Genomic DNA, 12,116 nt, shown 5'->3' on the forward strand with positions numbered 1-12,116 from the left:
CTCTGCCTCCCCTCTTGCTCTCTCTCTAGTGAAGCAGAAGTAGGACTATTTCAAGGTTTTGGTGTCTTAGGCTTTTTAAATGACTTGTCACATCCTGTACAGCTGTTGGTGAGTGCATACATAGAGGATGCAATGTCTTGCAGAAACCTCTAATGCAGACTCTTCAGAAAGAACTAACCCAAGTACTTCCTGTATGCTCTGATGTTTAGGTTCTTCACGGATGTGGAGAATATGGAGCATGTACAGTATGGTGGCGTCCACTCATAGAAACCGTCCCTCTAGGCACACACGTCAGTTCAACATTTCGTTTTGATTTACATTTGGTTGAGTTGTCAACTAATGTGAATTCAACGTGAAATCAACCAAACAAATCACCATGTCATTGGATTTAGGTTCAAAGTGAAAAAAAGACGAAATGCCCTTATGTTGATGACTTTTTGCAAATACAATTAGTTTTCCACGTTGATTCAACATCATCACATGGATATTTACGGTTGAAATGACGTGGCACCAACGTTGATTCAACCAGTTTTTGACCAGTGGGTTTGATTTGAGGTTCATGCTTTCGGCAATAATATGTTTGTATACATTCCGTTTATTTGAATTACTGTGCAGCCAATATCTGAAGTCTACTGCTTGACTGATTCATCCAATGCAAACATTATACTGTATCATCAATCATATCTTCGATGTGTACCAAATAACATCATCTGACTACATATTCCTGAGCTGCAATCGTTGCACCTGTACTGTTTTCTATGCACAGAGAGGTTATCTATACTGCACATTGATACAGTGGACAGAGAATAGATGCCTATAAATAGTGGGAAACTCTGCTTGTGTCCAGCAGCAGCTGTAGACTGGCATGTTTTCATCATAGTTGATCAAGTGTACTTGTGTGGTGACACAAACTGGACCTGAACCCCTGTCCTGTTGAATCAGTGGGTGCGCTCAAGCATCTCAGTCTTCTCCCCGGTGAATATCCAGTCCCTCTCCAGCTTCTGCTTCACATCCCCAGGACAACCCCTCCTTTTTCTCTCTCCTTCTTTCTCTCTCTTTCCCTCTACCCCGTTTTTCCTTGACTGTGTGCTCTCTCTTTCTCTCTACCTCATTTCAACGACAATCCCATTTTTGTCATTGACATTTTATTTTTTAACTTCACCCACATTTTAAATGAGCGGCAGTCTGGCAATTACTACAGGTACAGCTATGACTAGATATGACGTAAATACAAGGATTTACTCAGAATGGACACTGCCTTTGCCACCACAGGCCCTGTCATACCAGACAGGTTTCGCCTACAATCCTAGACACTAGTGTAGGAGTCACTGGACATCGAATCATGGCATGGCTAGACCATTCTGTCGTTGTGCCATCTCAGTCAGCCTCTCTGCCATTCAGCCTCTGCCAGAGAAGTTTCCAGACTTCAGCCTGCACTCTCAATAACGAAAACCCCTGAACCTCCTCCACATGTCTGTGGCTCCATCGTTGGTTTCCCCTCGACAAGTTCTGATTTCTGATAAAAGGCCTCAGTTTAAATAAGTCTGATAATATAAGTGAAGGGAGATGTCAACTTTCAGTGTTCTTGTTTTCTGTTCATCTCATGGCGCAGAAGTAGTGGGGTTTTACTCATGACTCAAACAGCCTGCCGCCAGTTTCTGTTTTCACTTATATTAAATGCCCAATGCAGCTGTTTTTTTTCAATATCAAATCATTTCTGGGTAACAATTAAGTGCCTTACTGTAATAGATTTCCATTAAGAAAGCAACTATTTCTAAAGTATGAATTTAGCTAGGACTGTCTGAAAGTGGTCTAAGTGGGGAGGGGAAAACTAGCTGTCATTGGCAGAGAGGTTTGCAACTCTCTCTATAAATCAATTGACCCGAAAGCCGAAACTCCCGCCCATGCGAATCTGCTGATTAGAAGGACCTGTATAGATTGTATTTTCAACCAGCAACTATCAGGAAATAATACTGATAAAACATGTTGACACTTTTACAATGTTAGTTTCATCAGCTGTTGTAAAATATAATACAAAACACAGGAAAAAACAGAATTTTGACTGCACTGGACCTTTAAAAACAGACATGGATGGACAAACCTATCACCTGTTATTTGTTAGCAGCTAAGGAGCTGCCACAATACTTGGATTTCCCCAAGAATTGTGATTGATTGTTGCACTGGGCTGCCCATGATGCACATAGCCAGACTGCTATCCAACAGTGTAGGGGTTTACTGTGGAAGGAAAATATAGCATCACCTAATTAGATTATGTACAAAGGGTAAATGATGTGTGTAAGGTCTCGTGAGTTTTGTCAATAAAATCAGTTAGCCCATTATCTCCTACAGATACAGTATATGACAGCCGCTTCCATCTTGTCACAGAAGCATGCAGAACAAACACAAACAAAACATATTCTATAACAATTGCTAGGTTTTCATCCAATTGGCGGCAGATTTTCATGTGAATATTCTCAAATCCGCATAAATAAAATATGCTAATTTTCCCACCAGTGGTTTCCACTAAACTGACTTGTTACAGATGAAAATCAGTACGTGATGACGTAGTGTACACAAAATTTACATTTTCGCTTAAGTTTTCATGTACCGAATAAAAATCGAATGTTCAATGTGTTTCGATTGCATTTTCAACTCTACACAAACTGTTGCGTTAAATAGCAAATATGCCGACTAACAGCTCGCAGGTACAGTGCGGGTATGCTGTGCGGGTAGTCTAGTGTACATGATGAGATTGTTATGGATAAGAGCGAGAATATTTTTATTTGTCAAATGGCAGTCAAGCATCGATCATCATTTCACCAGAATAAGACCCTCGATATTTATTGGAAAGGAGCATCAAGATCACTGTGCACTTTCACCACCCTGTGTGAAGTTAATCATCATTTATTTCATCTGATGCCTAGTAAACTGCATTGTTTCCCGAGTCGTAGTGGGAGGACCACACAACATATCATCACGTGACTCCAAATATTTGCTCATAAAGGCGTCCACCGCCATTTCTCGAATAACCACGTCGAACCTAAAAATGATCTCTTTGCTTTTAAACATTTTTTTATCAGAGCTGTCGTGATTTATTTGTGTAGTCATACGGAATGACTTTACTCGCATAAAAACTGTGGATGGAAACGTGGTCATTGAAGAGGAAACTCTGTTTTGTATCAGCAGAGTACAGGTTGACTGTGAGATACCCCCCCCCCCCCCATGGTGTAGGAGTTACCCTCCAGAGTGAATGCCCCCTGTCCACACACATACACACACACACACACACAGTTTCCCTCAAAAACAAATATCTCTTTATACACCTCACTTGTTTTACACTGCTTAATGCTGAAACAGCTTGAGGGTCGAGTAGACTGAATTTAAATTAGCTGAGTTTATAGGCTCACACCAAGTGGAAAAGGTAATGCCCCTTCTATCCTACCGAGGCAGACAGGACTGTCAATGTAAGAGGCAGAGTATCTCTCTCCCTCAATCTCTGCTATAGTAATTGTACGATTAAATACTTCACCAGGGTTTAAAGAGACCAACATTTAACACTCTGAAAAGTAAGCGCCTTCATTATTCATTTTGTCACGAAATTGCATTATTATTCTCGCCATAGTTTATTTTATTTGGATAGGGACACCGCACAAACACATTGACACACTGAGCTAACACTTGTCAGGTTGCATTGCGCTATGGGGTTTCTAGCTCATGCTACTTTTCAAAACCTGTCTCCAAATGGACTGCAATGGATAATAATAGTAATTTCCTGAGTTGGCTGGTTGGTGGCGATGAGAGTATCTCTAAAGGAAGTGTCTTTTTAGCACAGCTTCTAGAACTTAGAACGACCGCAAATGAATGGGCAAAGCCTTATCTGATCAATAATCTATCCGTCACTGAAGCACACTATCTCAACGAATGTATTGTATTGGCAGCGTTGCAGCCTCAGGTACTACGGAGTGTAAAAACAACGGACCAAATGGCAAGCGTGCCACGATGATTTAGCGCCACAAACAGCAGCAACCTGCAGTATCATAATGAAGGCATATACAGCCTAGTGTAAACTGATATGTGTATATATAGTATATATATGCCATGGCGCCTGAGGGCAAGGGGTTATATAATGTATTCGGGAGAATCCACTCCAGCAGAAAGCAATCCTGTAGTTGTGTTGTGTACGTGCTCCTGTACATGCGCGCGTGTGCTCACTGTGTGTGTGTGTGTGTGTGTGTGTGTGTGTGTGTGTGTGTGTGTGTGTGTTTGTACTGTACAATATGTATGTGTGTGTGTGTGCTTTTCCTGTGTTTGGCCGAATTTTAGCCAGCATTCCCCTACTTGGGGACAGCCTGACCTCCCCGTTACCTCCACGGCCCCGGTGCTCAAAATCTGTTCACCAATGTAAAGCTCCAGCAATCAGACGCTACTTTTTGGTCCATCTCTTATTAACAGTCATTTTAAATATTAACCTCCACTACACTCATATCCCCCCCACCCTCCCACTCTGCCCCTCAGCCCTCTAACTGCACACAAAAGAAACACACACGACACCTTCGAAAATGTACACCCAGAAGTCCCCTCTTTATCTTGCTCGCTGTTGTTTCGGACAAAGATGCCTTGTGATTGCTTCTGATTGCAGTACAATGTGTAGCTAAAAGTAGATTTTGACATTGTGATGGTAGTGTTGTAAAGCTGTCAAGTCAGGAAATGTTAATTGCATTCATATATTTTTTTACTTCAATTGTGTGTATATATCCACATTGGAATAATGGTAGTGAAGCAATAACACCACTCATAATACGGCTTTTATAAAGAGCAATACCGCATCCTTTTTGTGTTACTTCAATTCAATCTGGCTCTAGAAGAAAACGCTACAGTTTCAGTGTATTTTAACCAACTGTATCTACCTCTTCTCTCATCTTATGATGACATTTTTCTCCTCTCTTCTACTCTAGGAGGATGTTCCCCTTCCTGAGTTTCAACATCAGCGTTCTGGACCCGTCAGCCCACTACAATGTGTATGTGGACGTGGTCCTATCCGACCAGCACCACTGGAGGTACCAGGGAGGCAAGTGGGTCCAGTGTGGCAAAGCAGAGGGTAACATGCCAGGTATGATTACCTAGCGGTTAAGAACGTTTGGGCCAACGTTGGACCAGTAACCCGAAAGGTCGCTGGTTCAAATCCCTGAACAGACTATGTGAAAAATCTGCCATTGAGCAAGGCACTTAACCCTAATTGCTATTGTAAGTCGCTTTGGATAAGAGCATCTGCTAAATGACTTAAATGTTAAAATATATTAAATATATATTGCCACACCACACTCTCTGTCATCCATACTGCTCCAATCAATGACATACAATGGTACAATGAATGAATCCAAAAGAGGATCCCTCCAGAGTAGCATTGAGAGTTAGAGCATCAACGTGTCCTTAGCATTTATAACCATGCTTATTGATTGAATGGAACATGGATTCAGTCTTTTCCTCAGTGGCTAATCATCCCTCTCACTCTACTCCATTCGTTTCAATTTACCCAGTATGAGTGAAATCACCAAGAGACTCAACCTAAAGCAGCTACATTGTTTTGTGAACGATGACGATTTCAACCCGCCGTACAGCACTGCAGTCATTGAAATAGGTCAACCTGTGTCATACACTAACATGTATTGTGGCTGTGTGGCTCCTGACTAATTACAGCGTAGTGGTAGCCGTGGTAACATTGTTGTGGTAGCTATGATTCTTTAGTAACAGGTTAGTAGGTCGTTTTGCTAATGTTAACTGGAGCTGTGATTGTTTAGTATAGCATTTGCTTGTAAACGATTTGTGAAGCATTAATGTAGGCCTATGTAGACTTGTAAAGGGCTTCGCTAAAGCTTCATTAACGTTGTTGCTAACTCTACCCCATAGGGAACAGGATGTATATGCACCCAGACTCTCCCAACACAGGGGCTCACTGGATGAGGCAGGAGGTGTCGTTTGGCAAGCTCAAGCTCACCAACAACAAGGGCAGTGCCAACAACGTGGGGCAGGTAACAGATATGCCTCAGAAACTCATTTAAAGATGTCCTAAAATCCAAATGAGATTTTCCATTGGTGGTACTTTTCATTGTTTTTTTCACGGTCGTTAATGCCCTTCTAGGACTAACTCTCCGGTGCTGTTCCCTCTTAGATGATTGTTCTGCAGTCACTTCATAAGTACCAGCCACGGCTGCACATCGTCGAAGTGAAGGAGGATGGTTCTGAGGACCTCTTCCTCACCGCCAAGGCCCAGACCTTCGTCTTCCCAGAGACCCAATTCATCGCCGTCACAGCCTATCAGAACGCAGACGTGAGTCACCTCGCCTGACCTCAACAGCTCATTTGACTAGCCCTTTTCCTTAGCATACCATAGACCAGGGGTCACCAACTGGTCGATCACGATCGACTTGTCGATCTCCAAGGCATTTCTAGTCGATCGCCAAACATTTCTGTAAAAAACAACAACGATAAAGCCTTTTTTAAATTATTCTCGGGTTGTTGGTGGTAGGTGCAGCCAATTCAGCTGCCCTGCGCGCCGGGCTGGCAAACTGTTGCCATTTCATGTGTCTGAAGGTACAAACTCTGCCTTCCCGGTGGGCCTGGAGAGGAAATCAAGTGCACTATGCCACCGCTGGCCAATCAGATTGCTCAGATGACCGAGTCTGCAGTAACGTAGCAGGCATAAAAGAAAGCTACGGCAAAATTGATACTGTGAGATTTCAAAACGTTTAAAACCATGACTAGAGAGAGACTGTCAACGAATACAGCAAAGAGCTGCAGTTTATATGAGTGAGTTCATGTTTAAGTTCTTACTCAGCACTGTCGACACTTTGTATTCAACACTTTTATCACCCATAAAATGCGCGTTCTTCCTATTTCCACTCAGAGCTACAACAAGCACCGCAGCAGTAATGAATGAGTAGGAAAGTGTATCTATAGGCTTGCCCTGTTGGGATTATTAGCGGCTTGGGTCTTTTTTTAATATCAAGGAATATTTCTCTGTTCATAGGAGTAACAACCTGAATTTGTGCATGAGGCAAAAGTAATGCGGTGCGACTCGAGTTTCGCCATCAGCTGGAAGACGCTGTACCTTTTTTGGTCAGTGTCAGTGGAGGAAAGGGAGAGTGGAGGGATGTTGAGAGATGTTGCTCTCTCCCTCCTCTGAGACTGACCATCAGATGCAGGCACCATCAGCCCAGTAAAATAAAAAGCAAATTATTTAAATGTATGCTCACCCAGCTGTGCCTCACAAGTAATACAACAATGGATCTATGTCCTGAACAACAATGCATTGGCAGGTCAATTCAAGCAAAGCCAGTCTGCAGTGATAATGTATTGGGCCTATAGCTTACTGCACAAACCTCACTGCTACAGTGCTGTTTTTAATTGGTTAATTTTGCATAGACTTACATTTTTTAAGTCACGTTAATAAAAATTCAGAGTGGTAGATCTCGGCATTTTGACTCAGAAAGTGATCTTGACTCAGAAAAGGTTGGTGACCACTGCCATAGATGTTTATAACGTAATTAGGAATAGAAGTGTACTCACACTGAAGTGCCAAACAAGAAGACTTTCCCACAATAAGAAAATAAACTGTGTGTAACCCTCATTAGTAATTTCATGCAGTCAGTGATCTCTCTCTCTCCCCCTCTCTCTCCCCCTCTCTTTTTCCTATGCGTCTACGCTCTATCACTCTCTCTCCTCAACGATCTGTATGTCCTATCCTTGCCCCCTCTCCCATCCTGTCTCCTGCTATTTCTTACACAGATCACCCAGCTCAAAATAGACCATAACCCCTTTGCTAAAGGTTTCCGGGACAATTATGACGCGTGAGTATGCCAGAAAATAACCAAATGAATAAAGAGAAAACGAAACCCCTCAAAAACATCTGTAGTCTTGAATGAGAACGTTTGACATTTTAAACCAGCTCTATGTCTGTACAAGCGGACGCTGAGGCACAGTGCTCACACACGTACTCAGTCCTACCATATCAACACTGGATATCTCCAACTAATAAATATACAATTGCTAACCCTAATAGGCCAATGTATTTCTATCTCACAAAGATGTGTTGATATGAGGAGGTGTGAAATACCTGCAAGATGGTTAAGAGACATTTGATGTGACACATCTTCTTGTGTTGCGCCCCCTCCCCCATTCCTCCCCGTTCCCCTGCCTAGGCTGTACGCACCACCTGACTCAGACCGTGTCACCCCCTCTCCCACCGAGGGCCAGCAGCTTTTGGCAGGTACCTGCTATACCCAGGGGTACCTGATGGACCAGTACATGAACCCCCTGCCCCAGAACCGCTTCTACAGCCGGGAGCACATGGCAGGCATGGGCCATCAGACCAAAGACCCCTCAGCCAGCCCCCACAGCCGCTGGTACCTCTCTCCCCAGCAAAGTGTCACCTCCAACCGGCTGGACTTCAACTCCTATGAGGGTGACTTCTCCAGCAACAGCTTCTACAAGCCCTTCCCCCTGCAGACGTCGGCCCACCACACGCTGAGCTACTACGAGGACAGCCCGTTCGCCACGGCCAGCGTATCCATCTCAGGAGCCTCCTCGGCAGCCTGGAGCACCGGCCGGCCCTCCCCTCAGTACCTCAACCATCCCTGTCCCAGTAAAGTTGGCCCCAGTCTAGGCTGGTTCAGGCCTGTGTCCTCTCCCTCTCCAGGTCACCCCAGGCTCCGCCCCCCACCATCACTGCAGGACAAGCCCAAGGAGGCGGGGGTGGGGGGAGAGGACCCCTGGCTGGAACCCCCCTCAGTCAAATCGGTGGACTCGGCTGACTCCGGCCTGTTCGAGGGCGGGGCAGAGGGCAAGAAGCGGCGAGTGTCGCCCTACGCTTCCAGCACGGAGAACTCGCCGCCCACCCGTAGCGTGGAGGTCTGTGAAAAGGACTGCGGTAGCGATGCTGGCTACTACGGCTTTTATACCCACTGAAGCCGCCCACCCACCACGTAAATACCCTCTCCTAGTGTCCCCCTCCTGTCCTCTTTGTGCTTTGGTATCTCCCACATGGCCGTGTCTCTCTGCCTGTCCCATGAAGTCATGTAATGGCGCTGGACTGAAGCTCCATTGGCCACAGAACGCCAACATCACAGATGGGCCAGGTAAATGGCACCTCAGCCATTTTGACACATACAGACAGACTGGACCTCTCGACAGCCCAAAAGGGAGGCTACTCTAAGGTTGTGTTTAGGTTACGTGTTTGAGGACAAGGACCTCCTAAGGTCAGACAGGAACACTTTGAACATGACTGTTAATGCGTGCGAGGGCCAAAGTGCAAAGGCGATTTGACTGGGTCCACAGACACTGCCCTAGAAACATGCAGACACACAGACACACAGACCTGTGACTTAAGTCTTTTTAACGTTTGGGGATTAAAAAATAAGACGTCTGCACACCTGCTAACAGACCCCTGCAGGGACTGTCCAGTCTTCCCCTATCACATTCACACACAGACACACACTCTTTCACACACACATGCTCACACACAGACACACTCTCTCTCTCACACACACACACACTATTCTCCAGCTCCACTTTCAGTATATGCTCGCGGTCACATGACCCAATGTACTGAGACGCAGACACGACTGGTTGTATGTTAATAACAAAACGGAATCATTTCTGTCTAATCCTCTGTCTGAGGAGTTTGGAACTCCCCCTTGTGACAGCAGTGAAGAACTGCAGGCTGATGGCGAGCGCGCAGGCGAGAGCAGAGGCCAGCGTCAGGTGTTAGAGGTGAGGGGAGCTTAGCGAGGGATCAAGGCTAATCAGCATCAAGGCTGACGGGCCAGTCTTCCTGTGAGCTACTGTCGCCTACAGCAGGTCTGTCATTTAGAACAACACAGCCTTAGCAGCCAATCCAAAGACTCACAACACAATGGAAATCAGCATATCTCACAGACAATCTGAGGCAACTACGTTCATTCATTAAAATGTGAGCCAGTCAGACAACACACACCGGAAATCATTACCAGCAGGGTATATCGTTTTTACACCCCCCCCCCCCCAATAACTGAAGTGGATTTAACAGTCGACATTAATAAGGGATCATAGCTTTCACCTGGATTCACCTGTCATGGAAAGAGCAGTTCCTAATGTTTTGTACACTTAGTGTATATGGCTAAGAGAGCGCCAAACTGACATAGTACGTGTAGCCTATGTATTGTCACTCCCGGGCTTAGTTAGTGTGACCCAACAGAACATGTGTCCACCCCCCCAGACTTTAGGTTCATCATGTCGTGACAAAGACACAGCTTCCTGGCAAGGTGACGAAGATCTATAGAGAGAGGAGAGAGCAATAGAGAGAGGGAGTCTCCAGTCTGAGCCAATCAGAGACTCTGGGGGTGACAGGCAGCCACTCACTCAAGAGGATCCTGGGATACTGGTGGTCTAAAACCACATATTGCTGGGTGTGTGTGCTCCAATTGCGAGGCCATAAGAAATGACAGGAATGTAATCAAGGCAAGACCTCATTATTTATCGCACTTATGATTACGGTATATCATACACAGAGTACAGTCAGAAGACACATGATATAATTAAGATATAATCACACTTATTAAGTGACAGGCCAGCCATGAAAACATGACTCACAAACACAGTCACTCACTCAGACTGGAAGGTGACCAAAACAAATTAACTTTTGAGTTTAAAAAAATACATTGGGGCTGTGTGTCTACAGTCAGCCCTGCTGGCTATGATTGAATATACTTAATGTAAGATATTTAAAAAATAAAATAAATTTTTTTTTATCCTACTTACATATACTGGATGTTCATTTTGTTAACCTCCTCAAGGTGTTTTTATATTATTAATTCATGAATTGTACAGATGCCAACTTTCAAAGGGAAATTCTGCCATTTTGTGTCAGGCTAAACTGCCTTTCTACAAACAGAGAAGCTGGTTTTCCTATTGGAAGGTGGAAGAAATCAGTGATTCTCTGACATAAAACCAGAGCAATAGGATGGAGAAGCCAATCAGATCTGTGGTATTGCAGAACTCTGCAAATGAAATATGTTCGCAAACAGAAAGACATCTTCCCTAAACAGAGCTTAGCATAATGTGACTGCTGTGACACCATCATAATGCAATAATGCCACAGCACAGTAAAGGTCATTGGACTGACTTTATGTGCTACAAAAGGGGAATCAACTGGAATTTAAAAAGTCTAGCTATAGATGTTTTCTTATGTAGAGTTGATCTTATGCTGGACACTATAGAAATATATTGCTAACATGAGTCTCTTCCTGAAAAGTTTATTTTTACCCTTAAGCAATTTAAATGAATGAAAAAAGGACTTCATTACTACAGTTGTTTGTTAAGAGGTGGACAATTTGTTATTTAAGTGCAATTAAAATGAGATGTAAATTAACTTTTTATTTATAAGGTGTTCAATATTGCAAGAGCAAATGAAAACATTGATTTGCTCAAATGCTTGGAAAATGTGCAGAAATGTTTATTCTGTATCTTGCGTTACATGATTTTGTATGTGACGCTGTCTGGCACTGAACCTGCATTAACATGACTGCTAGTGAGTTGAGATAAATAGATCATTCTGTCTGTGTGTTGTGGACTCCTCAGGACTGCCTCCTAGTGTACATCTCCTTACAATAAACAAAACAAACTCCTGCCAATAGAAATCTTCTATAAACAATCCATAACCCATGATTCTTTGCCATCCTTATATTAGAATGAAGTTGTGAATGGGAAATGTAGTTCAGTCTTGACTTAAAAAGCTCAAAGAGGATAAGGATGGGGTAGACTTGAAAGGTCAAATTCTCCATCCAACAGTTGGATAGTGAAGCAATTTCATTTGTGTTTAATGTGGACTGTTTGTCTCCGGGGTAGGGCACCTTGCCTTCAGTCTGTGAAATGGCCTGTCCTTAAATTATCGTAAAGGTGTATAAATCATTAACTCAATCGGTCCGAGCAGGCTGTAACGGATGAATAGACTGATGATCCAGGAATGCAGAAGAGAAATGCAAAATATTGTACTAAATTAAGAAATGTAAATATTGTCTTTGCTTTATTCTAATGTAATAAAGACTTGAATAGCAGAAAACAAAGGGATTTGTTTTTAAATT

At 43.6% G+C, this 12,116-nt stretch overlaps 1 protein-coding gene across 1 annotated transcript in view; it reads left to right on the forward strand.

Annotated features, from left to right (window-relative positions):
• Positions 1-12,084, forward strand: part of LOC129844548 (eomesodermin-like) — a 16,937-nt gene extending 4,853 nt beyond the window's left edge. The window contains exons 2-6 of the mRNA XM_055912717.1: positions 4,956-5,110; positions 5,908-6,029; positions 6,170-6,328; positions 7,786-7,847; positions 8,199-12,084. Coding sequence (XP_055768692.1) covers positions 4,956-5,110; positions 5,908-6,029; positions 6,170-6,328; positions 7,786-7,847; positions 8,199-8,964 — 1,264 coding nt within the window. The 3' untranslated portion in view covers positions 8,965-12,084. The remainder of the gene's footprint in view (positions 1-4,955; positions 5,111-5,907; positions 6,030-6,169; positions 6,329-7,785; positions 7,848-8,198) is intronic.
• Positions 12,085-12,116: the final 32 nt, after the last annotated feature.

This window comes from Salvelinus fontinalis, chromosome 1 (genome assembly GCF_029448725.1).
Source record: "Salvelinus fontinalis isolate EN_2023a chromosome 1, ASM2944872v1, whole genome shotgun sequence".
Taxonomy (NCBI): domain Eukaryota; kingdom Metazoa; phylum Chordata; class Actinopteri; order Salmoniformes; family Salmonidae; genus Salvelinus; species Salvelinus fontinalis.